The following is a 13133-nucleotide window of genomic DNA, read 5'->3' as shown; positions in this document are numbered from 1 at the left end:
TAATGAAAGGCACTTCAAAACTGCTTCAGATGAAACATTCACTACACATCTGATCAGTAAGCTTGTTTTTTCCACAGTGTACCATCACCACTTAGGTTTTCGGGTCAAAACTACTTGGCCAAGATATCAGCATAGGTTTTGACATTTATTACCAATGCCAGCATTTGTGGATTCTTCCCAAAGGGATAAGTTACAAATATTTTTTCAAACCATTTGTGCAAATCCTTATATTATATTCTTTCTAGCAGCCATCAAATCAAGGCCAAATGATAGTTGATATGCTTAAAGAAAAAACATGCGCTAATTCTCACTCAAAGTCCCTTCTCAAATGCAATTATCCTTTATGGAAGAACTCAAAATTTTTTATTAAACTATCATTCAAGCTTAATGAAGATATTAATCCTACCAAGACCAGTCATTCGGGAATGAACCCAAATCACCCAAAGCTAGCTGAAAAAGAATGTAAAGAATAACAGCAACAAAGGTTAATTCAGCTATCTAATTCTCAATAGGCATGCTAAGCTTTCTATGTTGACAAGAAAGCTGAACAAGTTAGACGCAAATAGAAAGTAGTCATCAATTATTAGCATCTTAATCACTTCCTCCTTGATGACAAATTTTCATTATCCAACAGAAACTCCATTTTCTCAAGCCTTGCTAATGCAAGAGTATTCTCAAAATTTGATCTCAAGGCTAGATTTTGGCAATTGGGTATTTGTCTTGAAGATAGGCCAAAAATAGGATTATGCATACCCAACCATCACTACCAATGGACTGTATTACCATTTGGATTCAAAACGACTCCATCACTGTTCCAAAAGAAAATGGTAAAAAATTTTCATCCCATAATGGATTGGGCCCTCATTTATATAGATGATATCCTCTTATTCAACTCAAGTGAAAAAGCCTACATTCAACTACTTCATCACTTCACAAAATTGATCTTAAAATATGGAATCATGCTCTTAGAAAAGAAGATGCAAGTATTCAAGTCAGAGATTGCCTTCCTTGGAATGCATATTAACTAAGGAAAATACCAACCAAACCCTTACATTGCTGAAGAACTGATCAAATTTTCAAAGCAAACCCTCATAAAGAAGCAAGTTCAACAGTTCCTTGGAGTTGTTAACTATCTCAGAGATTTTGTTCCAAATATCTCGAAATACACTAACCTTCTGAGGAAAATGCTAAAGAAAAACTCTCCAGAATGGGAAATCTCCCAAACCAAGGCCATCCAATAACTCAAAAGTAAGTTACAGAATTTGGAACTTTTCCAAATTCCTTTTAATGCTAAAAGAATCATCCAAACTGATGCTAGTGATAAATATTGGAGAATACTACTTTTTGAAGAAAAGAAAGGAAAACGATAGATATGTGCATACAAAAGTGAAAAATTTTCAAATTCTAAAATGTACTATCAGTCCACCTTCAAAGAAATCTTGGCAGCCAAAAAGACAAACTCTAAATTCGAGTTTCATTTAATTGGACACCATTTTTTTTGTTGAAATGGATATGTCTTCATTCCCATAGATGCTCAAGTTCAAACAAAAGGTAATTCCACATCCTCAATTATTAAGATGTGCAAAATGGTTCTCAAATTACTCTTTTGATACCAAACATATCAAAGCAGACAAAAAATAAACTTGCGAATTTCTTATCCAGACCATCTTAAAACCCTAAAATCCTAATGTTTAGACCAAAACCTTACAAGTTTATACCTAAACCAAGCACCTATATCACCAAGTCATCTTCATCTTCCTCATCCTTTACCCCAATGGCACCAAACCTCCATCTTGATTACCTTCCTGAAGTACTCAAACTAGAACAAGAAAAAACATTCCACTAAAAAATTGAACAACTAATTTTTGAATACCAAATTGAAGTCTTTAGAAAGCATGGTCGTCTTATCCTCAAACCTTATGGTCGTCACCCAAAATATCCCTTCATCCATCCTTTTTACTATGAATTCATAGAGTTTCTTGAGGAATTAAAATGGATATTTTGGTACTTGACCCATAAGCATCACATTGGTATCCAACTCCACATTATAGATTTCCTAGAATTCATGAAAAGAAGAAAATTAAGGGAGAAATAAAAACATGAAGAAAGAACTTTGTAGATTTCCTCATGTGGTTTTATCCATTCCCACACTGGAAGGAATTTGTCACATCAAGTTGTCATATTTATCCTCTATAAGCCTCAGTATTTTGTAACACATGGAAAAGCCACACAGCTTGACGCATTCCCCTCTACATGGGCATACAAATCATTCCATTGCAATATCAAAGAACTTGATTAAAAACACAGAACATTTCAAAGACATATTTGTCAACATAATAAGACCATTTCAGATCATATCTGCTTTCATTGAAAACAGAAATGTCCTGGAATTACTTTCCCAAGACACCTGAACCATAATATGATCAAATAAAAGCAATATTAAAAGAATACAATGAAGGAATTCCCAATCCTCATGAGTGGTCCCAAGACCCTTGAGAATATGGAAAGATAAATAAATATAAGCTTGCACAACTTTTTACAAAGCCACTATGAGAAACATGCAAAGGACACTGTGATACAGACCCCAAAGCACTCTCTTTGCACATGTACATATGCATGGAAAGGAAAGAGCAGAAGATTGTGGAATTCAACCTTACTTCAAACCCTAACATAGACTATGACTAAAGAAGGCCATTAATTTTCCTTTATTAAAAAGCTTGTACTAAATGTCTTTTATTTTATCTTTTACTTTAAGTATGCCAGATAAGAGTGTTAGTTTATCATTATGGTCAGTTCATTGTGTAAAACATGTAGCTTTATCTTTTCACTATAGAAGGTTTGTTGTTTTTTACTCCTTAGCCTATAAAAAGAGAGGACCTCTTGTAATGAAGGGCATAACACCTTAGAGTAATAAAAATCGAATGTTTCTTCCAACATAACTTTTTAAACCTCACTCTTCCTTCCTAGTAATTATCAAGGAAAATGTAAGTATATATCTCTCGTGAGTTCAAATCCTTGAGTATGCTCTGTATTTATCATCTTTGATGGACCTTGTGCATTAAAAAAAGATTTGATCTCAAAGACGTCTAAGTATCAATATTGATAAGGTTGAGCAAGGAAGATGAATTGCTCAGAATATTAAAGTTCTATCCTTATGACTAAAAGGCCTATGCCACCCTAGAAGGCCAGGAGAGTCGTATTTTGTGACCAATGCATACCTGTTACCAAGATCACTTTTTTTATTCTGATCCATTTTCTGATCTCTCTCAATAAGATTGATTGAAATTTACTTACTACATTTAGGGTTCAGTTAATTAGTGTGCATATGTACTTATTAAGATTAGTTAGATTTCCATTTTAGGTAAATTTTTTATTTAATACAACATTTTCATCAAATTCAAAAACAGATAATATATTAATTATAATTTTTTTTTCATAAGTATCATCTTAACAAGTACTCAAAATATTTCTAACCAGACAACTCAAAACTATAAATTATTTATAACGAATTTGTGATATAAATTCGAATACAGATATATATATATATATATATATAAGAGTATAAAATTCTAACTTATTTTTCGAGTTATTAGAAGTGTGTTTGATAAACCATTGAAAATTTAATACCCTTTGGTCTTTAGAGAAAGTCAACGCCCAGTTGTTAAGCTGACGTCATCCTCCATGTCAGCATCGAGTTCTCTCTCGGCTCCTCGTATAAGTAGCAGCCCTGCAAGCCTCCGCTCTCTCCAACTTTCCCTCTCCTTTCTTCGTTTCTTTAGGCTTCACTAAAAAAAAAAGAAAAAGAAAAGAAAAGAAAACTCTAAGTTCAGCCATTTAAATTCCCTCCCGCGTGCACGCGCCATGTTCGGACACCCCACATTTCCACGCGCCTCCCCGGAGTTTCTCAGCGACTCCCAGACGTCTCCTCCCGACGTCATGTCGCAGTTCAACTTCCCCTCATGTCCGTTAACTCAACTCACCGTGGCCGAGTCGTTCGACTCCGTGACCGAGGCTCTTCACAGCGGCAGCAGCAGCGGGAGCTACAGCTCGCCGAGCTCGCTGGCCAGTTGTTGCTGCACTACTCAGAAACCGAGCTCCATGCAGAGGAGCGTCAGTAGCCATTCTCTTCAGAAGAACGGACTCCATTGTCATTTCGCCTCGACCCTTAACGAGTTTATTGACTCTGCTTCTGGTCCGGTGAGGAGAGTTTTCAGTACCGGTGATCTGGACCAGGTTAGGCCACCGAACTGGCTTAAACCGTTAAAACTGTTACGTTTGCCATGAGTAATTATTTTTACCTTTAATTTCTTAATTAATTTTGAGTTTAAGGTTATAAATTAGTATACTCTTGCTCCCTGCATTTAAATTTTAATTACTCGAAATATATTCACGTTAATTTTAATCGATTTTTTCATTTATTTTATTAAATACGAGTAAATTTCAACGAATATTTTAATAATAATAACATCGGATAATATCCATTATACTTGTAATATATATTTTTCAAAGAATATATATGTCATATTTAATTAGGCATATCTTTTAAGTTAATCATACGAAAAAGAATTTTATTTTTCCACCGGCGAATTTAGTCAAAGATTCTTATTCCCACCTATTTTTCGATTTTTTTTTTTTTTTTTGGGGGTGGGGGATTGCTTTCTCCTTTTTTTTTTTTTTTTGGGCTTTAATTCCCACTTAAATTTTGTATATGAGAAGCCTTTCCAGACATATATAATTAGTGCTAACTTGCTATGTTGACTCTTGTGTTTAAGCATTTTTCCTCTTACTTTTGCTTGGTGTGTTTGTGGGGTGGGCAGGGAATAAGCATGGGGCAGCACAGTCGGAGGTCAGAGAGTCCATTGTCAAGTGAGAGCAATGCAATCATCGAAGGAATGAGCAGAGCCTGTCGCTACAGTCCAGAGGAGAAGAAAGAGAGGATCGAAAGATATCGAAGCAAAAGAAACCTAAGGAACTTCAACAAGAAGATTAAGGTCTTAATTATCAGCTGCTTGATTCTCTTTACTTTTTCTTTTTATTATTGTCATATATATATATATATATTTATAAAAAGTACTTGATAAATAAAGTTTGAGGTTCAGTTTTAATTCAATTATTTTATTTTGACTTATACGATTAATAAGCAAATAATAAGTAATTATTTATGGAAATTAATTTTGAATATAACATACTCTGTTTTTCTCCCTATAAAGCCAAAAACCTAGTGAGTATTAATGTGCTTTTCTTTTCATTTCTTTTTTCTAAAAAGCATGATTGCGACGGTTCTTTCCCGCTCGTGTGATGCTTTTGGGTGTCCGTCGGGTTCAATTTATGCATAAATGCCCACTTTTTGGTATCAATCCATGAGTCAATTAGACAGACATTGAAATAGTTCTTTGAACTTGTGAGTGCATGCACACAAAGGAGTCAAGAATCCCTTTGAGTGAAAAGATAAGCGAAGCACGAGAAGTAAGTCACGCATTGGAATCCATCAACATAACGGCTAAGGAATATTTCTTATTGTAGTTAAAATGATTGACATTACATTTAAGTTGTAATCTCAATATTGTCATTCTTTTCGAAATTGTCGGAAAAAACTATTATCATGTATGTTTCTACACGTACATACATAGTTTTATCATGAACAATCTCAATTTTAACTCGATTTATACAACAGTATGTATGTAGGAAAACATTGGCCGACAGCAGGCCACGAATCCGAGGGCGATTCGCGAGAAATGAAGAAGCTGAAAAGAATCCTCAAGGTGAATGGAGCCACATGGGTGGAGAGGAAGAGGAAGAAGACGAGGAGAGTTGGATCAATTTCCTAGATTCACTCTCAACAAATCTGATTAATCCTTGATGTTAAAAGACTTTATTATGTGTCTTAGTGTGTTAGAATTGCTTGTTTTCTTAATATTTTGATGCAATGTTTAAGTCCCTTTTCAGCTTCAAACAGTTGTAAATATGATTGATCACAACTATTCATATGAGAATTATGGAATTGCAAGCCTTACCCTATATCTGATTGATCTGATTTCGAAATTTCTGAACTCAATCTGATGCTTGATGTGAGAAGTTTTAAACCATCAACAAAAGGATAATAATGAAAAGAGGTAAAATGGTTAAGGAGTAGTTGCAAAAGCTCAACTATTGATCATCCATTATGGGCATGAAAAGACTTGAGCAGAGACTTCCGGGTAGCTCACTTTTTCCCCTCGATGACTAGTCATGAAGCTCCTACATTGCACTTAATTACTCTCAAGCAACAAGCCAAAGTAAGTGGACTGCTTTGTCAAAGTTTCCTTGGAACTCAGGGAAATTGTTGGGGTCCCACTATGGTTAAAAGGGGGAGGAGTTTTTGTCGTGCAAACTTGACATATTGGTAAAAATTGATACATGAAATCGTAAATTAAACAAGGGGAAAACAGCAAGTCAAGTCACCACATCTTCAATGTTGACGTTGGGCTGCTGTGATAATCCAAAAGGCAGATACACTAACACAAAGGGACACAATAATAACAGGTGATGAATTGCCATTTTCACCCTGCATGATCACAAAATACACTGAATAGGGAAGAGACAATTTCAGGTGGATGAAACATCTTGCCGTCTGAAGTAAGAACAACTCAAAAGAAATGCAGCTACCTTTCCCAATGGGAAATAACTATTTCCTTTTGACTGAGTTGCTAGACCACGGGCGTGACAACCCTTGGAAGAATTGTTAAGAAAAGGATCTCTTCACAAGATTTTTCTTACTTGACATGATCCTCTAATCATAATAACTGCATAAATTTTGAGGAGAAAACCAATTTGAAAACGAAAACACAGAAGAAACATTCACTTCATTCCTATAACTCATTAGTTAACCCTTCTTGCAATCCTTGTGGTACTGTCGGAAAGGGCCATTGACTACCCACCATGGCAATTCAATTGGTAAAGACATAACTATATGGGAAGTTGAGTTTTAGCCTTGATTTTTCAGCTCTCTTGACCAATTTTCACTGCCTTTCCAGGCTTTTTCTAAAGGGTTTTACCAACATATATCAAGTATTATAAATAAGCAATCTCACGTTACTTAATGATGAGCTTGATGTTTCATTATTTATTCCTACTATATGCTATATCAGAGAATCTGAACATTACTTTCTCTTTAGTTAAAGGCTATTACTCTTTCAAGGCAACCCCTAGAGCTGGGAGTTGGGAAGGGGCGGCGATGTAATCTTTTGTCGGCCCGGTAGCGGCTGTGGGTTGTCCACTAAGTTTATGGATGACCTTTGTATTATTAAAAGACATTAAACTATGATATAGTTTTTAAGAATCCAAAGTTCCCATTATTCAAGTATAATTATTAAACTGAGTACCAGAAACTGTTAGGCCTCTCTTAATTTATCTGTCTTTTTGCTTTTGATTCATTGTTACCGTCAAAGTTTTCTTCTTCGTAGTGTTTGAAACTTGCAAATGGACAGTAATCTTTGTTAAGAATACTCAAAAAGGCAACATCAAGTGTTTGTTTGGGGATTGGGGATGGGGGAAAAGGTAATGCGGAGTGTTGATTTTATGACTGCTTTTAATGTTTATTAAAATCTGGGTCTAATGAGGACATGATTAAGTTGCATAATGCCAAGAAAATGAGTCAAATCCAATGCGATGCCTGCCATTTGGAAGATGATACTCTAGCCATGTGGATGATAATGGTAGGAATTGATTAAACAAAGAGGCTTAAGCCATGATCATTATCCGCTTTTTGGCACACAAATTCATCTGCTTACATTTCACAAACTGATGTAAGTGTTCACATTGGCAAGAAAGTCAAAAAATCATAGTGGCACATGAGAAGCAGTAAGTTGGGGGGTGTCATTCTCTCTTTTCTTTTCCATTTTTTTGTTGAAAGTTGGAAAGTCAGTTGTTCAATGCAAATTTTGAAACTCCATTAATCAAATAGTTATCAGGGGGCTGAGCCTGAATTCTTGAATAGTTAGTTACCCTGTGAGAAAACAAGGAAGAAAGAACAGAGACATTGAAGGAAAACAATATCAAATCATTTGCTTACAATAATTTGTTTTAACGGCTTAAAATGAAAAACAAGTTGCAACATGACAGGATTGATGCCCATCCTCACAATTACAAATATGGAGAAGAAATGGAGATCCTGCAGCAAACAATCACCAGAAAGCTACCATAGCAGGTTTGCTATGCCGTAATACAACCTTCCACATTGATGATTGCAGACAGCCAACTCAATTCTCTTACAGTAGGCTCAATGATCTCACAACATACCAGTTTCTGATGCATAAATCTTCTAACTTAGGAGGATACTATAAGGAAGAATAATTGGGCAACTCTTGCCTTGTGTTCACAAGGTCTTTCTAGTCAGGCCACATTCGAAGCATACTCGAGTATAGGCCTGGATTGACGTCATGATTACCAGGGAAAAGGCATTGAAGATTCAATTATTTGTAGGCAATCTTACATGAACAATTCTCACAAAGAGACAAACCATTGAAATCACATTAAAGTTGAAGATTTTACATTAGTCAACCTTACAGCACACTCAACATTCAAACAGAACAAAGACACCCATCACATGAGAGGTGTTTCAGCTTTTAACCTTAACCAGAAATTACAACAGATTTAATCTCAGGTTTTTTCATCTCAACCTTAGGCACAGTAACAGTAAGAACCCCATTTTCCATGGAAGCCTTGACATGATCCATCTTCACATCCTCCGGCAGCCTAAACCTCCTCGAAAACTTCCCACTGCTCCGCTCCACGCGATGCCAAGTGTCGTTCTTGTCTTCCTTCTCTACGTTCCTCTCCCCGCTGATCTGAAGCACCCTGTCGTCTTCAATCTCCACCTTCACTTCCTCCTTTCTCAGCCCTGGAAGATCCGCCTTGAACACGTGCGCCTCGGGTGTCTCCTTCCAGTCCACACGCGTGTTGACGAAAGCAGAATTTTCTCGGGAAAGTTGAGGGAATGAAGAGAGTGACGGGAAATCGAAGTCTTTGAAAGGATCCCATACGTCCAGAGGAAACGGGTCGAAGATGCTGTTGCGGCGATTGCCAAAGAAATTCGGAATCATTGCCATTTTCTGCGAACGAGAGAGTGTATCGATTTGCTTGAGAAATTGCTGGTGTTATCCAACTTGCGACGATAATGGCAAAGGATAAGCCGGATAGTTATACCGATGAAGGGAATAATCTAGTAACTTCCCGAATAACCCTAACGGTTTCTGAAACATGGATATGCTAGACCCTTCTGGATTCTGGTTACGGGTTTAGACGCAGCACAACCTTAAATGGGCCTCATTTGGGCTTGCAGTAGTTTCTCTATTAGCCTCTTTCTGGGCCTAGAATAGATAGTTCTAATAGGCAGAGTAGCAAAGCGCAGAACAGTTTTTCCGATAATCAATAATGAAATTAAGAAAAATAAAAGGAATAAAATAAAAACATTTGCTCAGCTACTGTACATATCCCGGTAGACAAACACAATATGGTTATTCCATCTTCACCCTGCGCTTAGATTTTATAGCTTTCCTCTTGAAAGATACAGGATACAAGTTACGCCGTAAGGGAAATAAATGAACTCGATGAGGAGTCCTCCGGCTAGCGCTCAGTTTCCCTGCATTTGATAGACAATTTGCAGTCAGATAAGAGAAAGCAAGCATGTTGACGGGGAAAATCATGATCCAAAAAAGCAGAAATGTAAAAGCAGCTGACTTAAAACCTTGATATAGAAAGTCCCAGACAATAATATGTTCGGTACCTAATCTACGCTGGCCTAAAATAAGCTCATTACTTTTGCTATCATGTTCTCCATGCTTTCGCCCTTCCAATGCCACCTCTTGGATCTCATTAGTTGTAGTTGAAGTGATGTCCTTAGCTTTCATCTCCTCATTGGACTCTGGAAATGGATTCAAATCTGCAAGACCTCCATCATCTTCAGGTACTGTGGTTAGTTCTCTCCCAAGGACTTCTTTGGGGAAAGACTCGTCACTTATGACGGAGGAAGGATCATTCATTCTGTCACCATCTTCTGCAAGCTTTTGCTCTTCCATTACCAACTCCACTTGGTTTTCATGGTTTTTCACCACGGAGTCATCCTTAACTCCCATCTCATCATTAGACCACTGAAACGAAATTTGATCAGCAATAACTCCATCATCTTCAGGACCCCTCGATGATATGCTTTCCGAAATATTATCAACCAAAGATGCATTTTCCTGGTGTTCCATATCTACATCCATATGGACTACAACATCATCCACCTTAATAGTCTCTGCACCAAAATTAACATCAGAACCTTTTAAACTCTTAGAATCTTTCTTCTGAATAGAAGGTAAATTATTATCCTCAGATGGAGGAGAAATCTCCAAAGTAGCAGCATTACAAGCAGCATCTGATTCAATATCCATGGCTGATGTCTGAGATGTCACATTCTCATTTAGCATTACAGCATTTAGTGCATCGCCTGATGCCTCAATTCTCAAATTCTCATTTACTAACGCAGCATTTTGTTCATAACCAGGAATACAGTTGTCTGACTGCAGACCCAGACTTTCAGTTTCGACTGAGGCAAATACTACATCTGAGCCATTATGAGTCTCTGGTTCTTCCTCAATTGTGGTTGTATTAGTTACCACTTCCTCAGAATCAGTTGAAGTTTTTGTAGCATCTTTTGCCAGGTGTAACTTTTGAGAATCCCTATATAAAGAGGTTAAATGTTCTGAAGGTGTATCATCTAGTGAAGCCTTATTTGTTTCACGAAGAAGATCGAGCTTGCTGGGCTTTTCAGACAACCGATCAGTTGTAATGGATAACTCAACTGGCACAGTAGTAGACAAAATGTTCTTAAATTTTGCCAGTGACTGGGAGGCAGTCTTAGTTCCAGATATCAAATCCTTAACTTGGAAGCCATCTGATGGCATGTTGTCAATAACAGAATCAAAATCAATGGCTTTCACAGCTTTAGATACATTACCGGAGGCAGAGAAGGACTTTGCCATGTCATCCAGCAATAAATCACCTTCACCACTAGAGATTGGATCCCAGTTAAGCCAGTCCACAGACCCAGGTTTCTCAGAGTCAAATGGCCCACTAGATGACACCGCTTCAACTCTAATGACCTCCTTGAAGAAGTTCTTTCTCCTCAAAGCATTAATCAGAAGACTCCTGCAAGAAGAAACAAAAGGATTTCCACACGATATGAAACATTAACTACTGTCCCCATAAAACTACAAAGTTTTCACAAGTAAGCATACCTACAATTTTTGGAAATAGCTGATTTAGCTCGTTCTATAGAGAGACCAAGCAAAGATGCTAAGTTTGCGACATCATTTGGCCCTCTGACTTCACATACAGAAGGTGCAGCACTAGAAAATATGAGATTCTTTCCTCGAGTCCAATCCACCAGCAACTGAAACAGTATGCTTCAGATAATTAGTTCACATCAACAACATCCACTATTATACACTTATGAATGAACTCAAATGACCTTAATCATACCATTCACCAATCAAAAAATCATCATCTTAGTTAAATTCAGAGACTATATCCCAGCTGGTTTTATAACAAGCATTATTTCTAAGAACGATAAGGGGCCAAAACTCGTGCACTATTAGAAATAGCATAAAACCCAACCATTTGAAAACGATGCAACAAGCACCCAATTCCTCACCTTAGCATTCGATATCATTTGCCTCCTTAGTTGAACATCAACAATAAGACCAGAGTACGTAATTTCAAAGTAAACCCCACGCTGCATGACGAGAAAACAGAACAATGGAAATTATCCACCGAAAAGAAATCAATATTGAAGGAATACAGAAATCCAAGTCAATAACAAACCTTAATAGCAGCTTTAACCATAGGCAGTTTCAATCGAAATGGCACCTTGTCTGAGAAATCAATTGAAATTATATCCACCTATTACACAACCAACAAAAAAAAGATTAAAAAATTCCTTTTTTTTAATTTCATTACTAGATTAAAATTCGATTCAATTAAGGACCTCGGCTTTTTCGCATGCGTTATCAAAAGCATTTTGATTCAACGGCCTAACCGCAACGATGTCGTACGTCTTCAATATCGGATTTCCCGAATTTAACGCCTGTGACTGCGACGCGGTGTCGACGCAAACGGTGAGGCGCGTGTACTGGCGGAAAGGCGAGGAGCGAGGGACGCCAAGGAGGTCGCGGTGGAGGTTGACTGAAGAGGAGAGAAAGGGGGCGATTTTGAGCAGAGAGGAGAGGGTGAGGAGAGGGATTGAGCAACGGTCGCGATCAGACATGACGCCCTTTATCGTACGGTCGTATGCGATCCCCGTGTAACCCAGCTCCATCGCTTTAATCACGATTTTAATGCGCGTGGATTTGGCGGCAGCGGACGTCGCATTGTTGGGCGGCGTGGAATCGGCGTACGGAATGTTAAGGTCGAAAAACCCCATAGTTTCTCAGACAGAGAAAAGGTGAAAGGGTGTAGGGTTTAAGGGTCATGAGGATGGTGGCAGCTCTGCGGCTTTGGGTTTAATTTCCGAAGAAAATCCAAACGACGACGTACGACCTTATTAATTTAACATTAAAACTTAAAAACCATTTTCGACTGCATAATTATCAGTACATTTTTTATTTTTCCCCTATGCTCCTCTAGTAGTAGTACATCCTGTTTTTGAACATTTTTATCACCATTATATAAGATTTTCATTGGTATATAAATTTAAATTTATAATAATCATTTTCGATTTATAAAATCTAAAATTAAAAAACTTTACAAAAAATACATTTTGTATTATGCCCGACTACGCTATTCCAATGTCTTGTTATATTGATCATATTATAAATAAAAAAAATATAAAATTTAATAATCTAACTCGACTTAATTAAATACTAATCATAAAATTTAAAATTGAGGAAACAACATATAAAACCGGTTTGAGCTTTGATTCATATGAGTTTTGAGTTATTAACGAGTTTAAACATGTGATGAATCATTGTTAAACTTGTAAAAATAACTCTATTCATATCAAATCCAATTAAAATTTAGTAGCATAAAAATAAAATTTCTCAATCTAATTACATATGTGGTTTGTACTTACTTTGTTTAAAAAACAAGATTAACATAGTAATTTAAATTGGGTT

At 36.8% G+C, this 13133-nt stretch overlaps 3 protein-coding genes across 4 annotated transcripts; 1 reads left to right on the top strand and 2 right to left on the bottom strand.

The window, feature by feature from the left end:
* The first annotated feature begins 3751 nt into the window (after positions 1–3751).
* On the top strand, positions 3752–6055 carry LOC18590787 (CCT motif family protein). The gene is made up of 3 exons (XM_007016519.3): positions 3752–4233; positions 4818–4991; positions 5675–6055. The coding sequence occupies exons 1-3, from the start codon at positions 3862–3864 to the stop codon at positions 5858–5860; spliced, it is 732 nt and encodes a 243-aa protein (XP_007016581.1). The 5' UTR covers positions 3752–3861; the 3' UTR covers positions 5861–6055.
* Positions 6056–8478: 2423 nt separating this feature from the next.
* LOC18590786 (18.5 kDa class I heat shock protein-like) lies at positions 8479–9230 on the bottom strand. The gene has a single exon (XM_007016518.3). It carries the CDS (start codon positions 9084–9086, stop codon positions 8610–8612), a length of 477 nt encoding a protein of 158 aa, XP_007016580.3. The 5' UTR covers positions 9087–9230; the 3' UTR covers positions 8479–8609.
* Positions 9231–9322: 92 nt separating this feature from the next.
* Positions 9323–12479, bottom strand: GAF1 (Polymerase/histidinol phosphatase-like protein). 2 transcript variants are annotated; one of them, XM_007016516.3, is made up of 6 exons: positions 12008–12479; positions 11845–11922; positions 11675–11755; positions 11259–11413; positions 9764–11169; positions 9323–9619 (listed from the first exon to the last, which is right to left on the bottom strand). In XM_007016516.3, exons 1-6 carry the CDS (start codon positions 12440–12442, stop codon positions 9495–9497), a joined length of 2280 nt encoding a protein of 759 aa, XP_007016578.3. In that variant the 5' UTR covers positions 12443–12479; the 3' UTR covers positions 9323–9494. The 2 variants fall into 2 exon arrangements, with proteins under 2 accessions (XP_007016578.3, XP_017982639.2); XM_018127150.2 differs by having other exon boundaries at positions 9797–11169.
* Between the last annotated feature and the right edge of the window lie 654 nt (positions 12480–13133).

This window comes from Theobroma cacao, chromosome 9, assembly GCF_053813885.1.
Source record: "Theobroma cacao isolate CCN51 chromosome 9, ASM5381388v1, whole genome shotgun sequence".
NCBI lineage: Eukaryota > Viridiplantae > Streptophyta > Magnoliopsida > Malvales > Malvaceae > Theobroma > Theobroma cacao.
Note: the sequence above shows the minus strand (reverse complement) of the source record. Positions and strands in the feature narration are given on the sequence as shown.